Source organism: Oratosquilla oratoria, chromosome 18 (assembly GCF_046742065.1).
Source record: "Oratosquilla oratoria isolate Oo_2021 chromosome 18, ASM4674206v1, whole genome shotgun sequence".
Classification (NCBI taxonomy): domain Eukaryota; kingdom Metazoa; phylum Arthropoda; class Malacostraca; order Stomatopoda; family Squillidae; genus Oratosquilla; species Oratosquilla oratoria.
Window position 1 is genome coordinate 5,896,005 of NC_134794.1, and position 5,000 is coordinate 5,901,004.

Sequence of the window (5,000 nt, forward strand, 5' to 3'; positions counted from 1 at the left end):
AAAAGATACTTACAGTCTACATGTTAGTTTCAAAAGTAAAAAAAAAAAAAAAAAAAAAAAAAATATATATATATATATATATATATATATATATATATATATATATATATATATATATATAAACTAGATTTTGTCACAACATTCTTGAACACGGGAGTAAATGTGTATTCTATTCCCGCTTTCGTCAGACATTTTCTTTATCACAGCTGGAAACGCCTTTCTCCACACCTCCCTTTCATCCCAACTTGGGGTAAAGGACAGGATGAACCAACGCCTGAAGTATTATACTAATCTTCTCTTCGGTTGTGTGGTCCATCAAAAAACATCTTAACCGCGAGTAATACCGTTTATCTGGTAAACACAGATATATATATATATATATATATATATATATACATAAATATATATATATATATTATATATACATAAATATATATATATATATGTATATATATATATATATATATATATATATATATATATATATATATATATATATATTTATGCAATATCACTTCAGGTGATTGTTGACAGTATGTACTTTCGTGTATTTGCATCTTCGGTCTGAAGATGTAAATACACGAAAGTACCTACTGTCTACGAGTTTCTCTTCCCCTGTGGTGACATTGCATAACTGGTTTCACGGTTATGTGAAAACCCTACTCGTGTATATATATATATATATATATATATATATATATATATATATATATATATATATATATATATATATTTATATATGCGCATAGGTATATATGCATATATATAAAGTGAGCTACAATACTGAAAGGTGGTTAAAAACCATAATTGTTGTTTCCATATTTGTAAATGGCCAGCTACATTTCAAGCGGCAATTATACATTTTTTTTTTACATTTTTCACGCTCTCGTTCACCGTAAAGGCATCAACAAACTGTTCGGTTCTGCCTTCCTCGAGGGAGAAAGAGAGAGAGAGAGAGAGAGAGAGAGAGAGAGAGAGAGAGAGAGAGAGAGAGAGAGAGAGAGAGAGAGAGAGAGAGAGAGAGAGAGAGAGAGTATTTTCAATGCCTCTCTCTGCCCCCACGTCTTTCTCCACTTGTTCTGGAACTGACGATTTCTGATGCCAAAAACAAATGCTTACTCTACAAAAGCAGCTACGCTCGATTTTCAGGATCAGCCCAAAGCCTGTCATTAAATCATCCAAGCCTCCTAGACTACATTACTTGATCTCTCCGAGTTCTAAAACTACACAAGAAACTGTTGACGTACTTGGTGCTTGGAATGGAAGTCAAGAAGTCCACAGTGATTCTTGTTCATATTCTTTTGGTGTTTTACGAAGGGATGTTTCAGTGTAAATGTAACCTCAGTTGTTAGATAGAGTGGTAGTTACACTGTCCATATGTAGCCAAAGTGCAAACCCCTTTCATCTACTCCATTGCTAATATACTTAGAACACCAGTACCCAATCCCAAGCCTGGCTATAGGTTCACGCTTATGTACGCGACCACGACATAACGCCGTCTACAAGTGTCTATCAACCTTAGGTGTCTGGGTCACTAGTGAACCAGAGAGGTTCACAAGTTGGGCCACACAATCCGAAAACCAGTGGGATTCAGTGGATGATGCTTGGTGATTTAGTTCAGTGTTGAAATTTTTTTTTCTGCAGGAGACTCAACAGAAACACATAAGAGGAGTAGACTACGTGACTAAAGGCGGGTCGAGAACCTCGGGTCTAGGTCTCAAAACACGTATGCAAACATCCACATCTCGTTCCCCTTGCTTGCTATGCAAAGGGAACGGTCCTGTTGAAGCTTCAGGACCGTCCGGGGAAGGCCCTGACACCCTAAGGGCGTCCAGAAAAAGACACACCAACAATTCCGGACCATAAAAGGTCCTCATCCGGGTCTCCTTCTCCCGGATCATCCCCGGATTAGGTACACTCGGTACAAAGACTTTCACGCTTTCTTGTGCGCATAGGAGGGACCATTTGTAGTCACCTTGGATCCTCAGGAGCCACCTGAAGAAGGTGATGACGTCAGCAGCTTCTTGTCTTGCGCAGACGCGAACGCACGCTAAGCATATACGAAAACAGTCAAACCTCAAAAAACTTTTTTTTTTAGATTACTTTCTCTATTAGCATTTCATTGTGAAATTAACATAAATATTATGTGCCGAATATTTTAGGTGGTAGTGGTTTTTCTAATAAGTTTTGCAGTGCTATTAACCGTATATATATATATATATATATGTATATATATATATACATATATATATATATATGCAAAGTAGACCACTTGAGAAAAGAAACTAACGAAGCAGAGCGTTTTCATATGTTACATCTTTAGTGCACTGAAGATGTAATATACGAAAGCGCTCTGCTTCGTTAGTTTTTTTTCCAAGTGGTCTACTTTGCATAAGTTGAACAAACATACCCGTGTTCTCATTAGCATATATATATATATATATATATATATATATATATATATATATATATATATGTGTGTGTGTGTGTGTGTGTGTGTATGTGTACATACACACACATGAATATATATGTATATATATATATATATATATATATATATGTGTGTGTGTGTGTGTGTGTGTGTGTATGTATGTATACACGTATACATTTATACATGTAGATAGGTATACGCACACACATACACACACACATAAACAAACACATACACTCATGTATACACTTGTATATGGTTTCGAAAAAGTACCACACGCAAGCTTCGATGCTTATAGATAAATGCTTATAGAGAAAGAAATAAATTATTTTAACCCTAACTTGGTTTGTCCTCTTCTTTACTAACGAAGATCAGCCACGTTGTCAGCATCTGCGAGCTGTTGCTACAAGCGATTAGATCAGCGCTTTTATTTAAAGTGGGTGAAGGAAGTCGTCAGAGAGATTACCGCAACAAGTTTTAATTGCTCCAAACTACGTTGTGGGAGAGGGGAAGCGAGGAAAGGGAGAGGAATTGTTGTCTGGACTCATCTAGCGCGTCTCAGGGGATGGCAAGCTGGTGGTGGTCTGAGGTCGTACCGGAAGAGAGCCGGGGTTCCTCAAGTTCTTCGCCGACTTCGGGAGATCCTCCAGGCGTCAAATGGCGTTTCTTGGACAACGAAGAGGTTTCTTCGTCTGGCTGATGTCTTGGAGACGACCAGTACCTCCGGAGAGCGCCGTCGCTGTGCCGGAGGCTGAGTCCAACATGACGACGGCTGAGGTGCCGGAGATGATGGTGCCGAACTCGATGGTGGTTTTCCAGGTGGCCCGGAGACCGAATACGAAAGACCTCGTCTGTGGCATTCGCGTGGGTCCGCGCGGTCTCCTCGCCCATTGGTGGCTCGCCCTCCTCGCCCTCCTTCCCCTGGGGCGCCAAGGCTGCAAACGGCCCATAGGTTAAGAGTGTTCCTCAGGGGATTGTGGTTACGGGGGAGCCGGGGCATTTCCATCCCCTGTGGCTTCTGAAGCCGCTGAAGGGGAAGAACTGCTTGGCCGCCTTACTTGCTGAATTACATGTACATAATCCTCGACTACGTATACACTTGCTACACATTTGCATACTAAAATATACATCTGTTTATCAACACGCACAATTCAAATGTACGATATGCGTACATTCTCGTTCAAACACACACACAAGATACAACTAAACACACACACACACACACACACACACACACACACACACACACACACACACACACACACACACACACACACACACACACACACATATATATATATATATATATATATATATATATATATATATATGTATATATGTCAAACAATTTTCGACAGCTGCCCCGGGGTTCGAACTGAGGTCTCGCACGAACCCAGGAGCGACTGTCTGAAATTATTTGATTGATATTCGCTATTTCTAGTTGTTCACTTCAGGTATATATATATATATATATATATATATATATATATATATATATATACATACACACACACACACACACACACACACACACACACACACACACACACACACACACACACACACACACACACAATTTTACATACACATTTGAAGTAATATGATTTAGTAAACCAGACAAATAAATTAACATACATGTAAATAAAATAGTTACCACGAAAGTGAAATGAGCCTGCAAATAAAAATAAAATAAAACGTTTAATCGAACTCATACACACACTCACACAATCACACACACACACACACACACACACACACACACACACACACACACACACACACACACACACACACACACAGTTATAAACAGTATCTCCTGATCTATCGATCCGGTATGAAAGTTATGCATACATAACATAAAACTGGAGGTATAAATGTCCTTCCAGGCTCCGGCAGCCTGTTCTATTCCTGTACCAGCTGGAACACCTGCAAGCCCAATAACAACAACAGCAGCGGAGAGGGAAGCGAGTGACCTTATCCCGTCTTTCCTGGAAGCAATCAGGAGACTCTTGTTGCTCGCCCCGGCCACCAGATGCCTCGACAAGATCGGCCCCTCTCGGGCTCCGGAAGGCCTCTAAGACTCTCTGTAAACCTGGACTCTCTGCAGTGGGGCCGAAGACGTCAGCTTGTCGTCTTTAACGTGGAAGAAGTACTTTGATAGTCGCTGAGGCTCTCAGACTCTCTAGCTTCTGCCTCCTCTCACTCTAGGTCTACTTCCGTCCCTCCCTTCCAACCCTAACCCGTCCTCCTTCTTGGTGGTCATTCCAGAAGTCCGCACGTTTTTAACCGGGAGAACAATATCTGGAAACGGGGACTTTGTGTAATGGAGGGAGTTCAAGTCTATAAGGCTTAGGTAAAAACGCATATGGGAACCGGGGAAATCCTTTCGTAAACGGGGTTTCTGACAGCAGTTCAGTGACCATTCAAGAATTATGGCGGCTAATCGTGGAAAATATATGAAAAGTAAAATAAAGAACTTAAAATTTATCTGTTTATCTCTCTCAAACACACACACACGCGCGCTCACACACACACACACACACACACACACACACACACACACACACAC

General features: G+C 40.3%; 1 protein-coding gene across 3 annotated transcripts in view; it reads right to left on the reverse strand.

Annotated features, from left to right (window-relative positions):
• The window catches only part of LOC143035024 (cubilin-like), a 281,762-nt gene that overhangs the window by 87,110 nt on the left and 189,652 nt on the right, over positions 1-5,000 (reverse strand). Inside the window, exon 5 of one of the 3 annotated variants that reach the window (XM_076201427.1) lies at positions 3,028-3,366. The exons of the other annotated variants lie outside the window; for them this stretch is intronic. Coding sequence (XP_076057542.1) covers positions 3,028-3,366 — 339 coding nt within the window. The remainder of the gene's footprint in view (positions 1-3,027; positions 3,367-5,000) is intronic. 3 annotated transcript variants of the gene reach the window in all.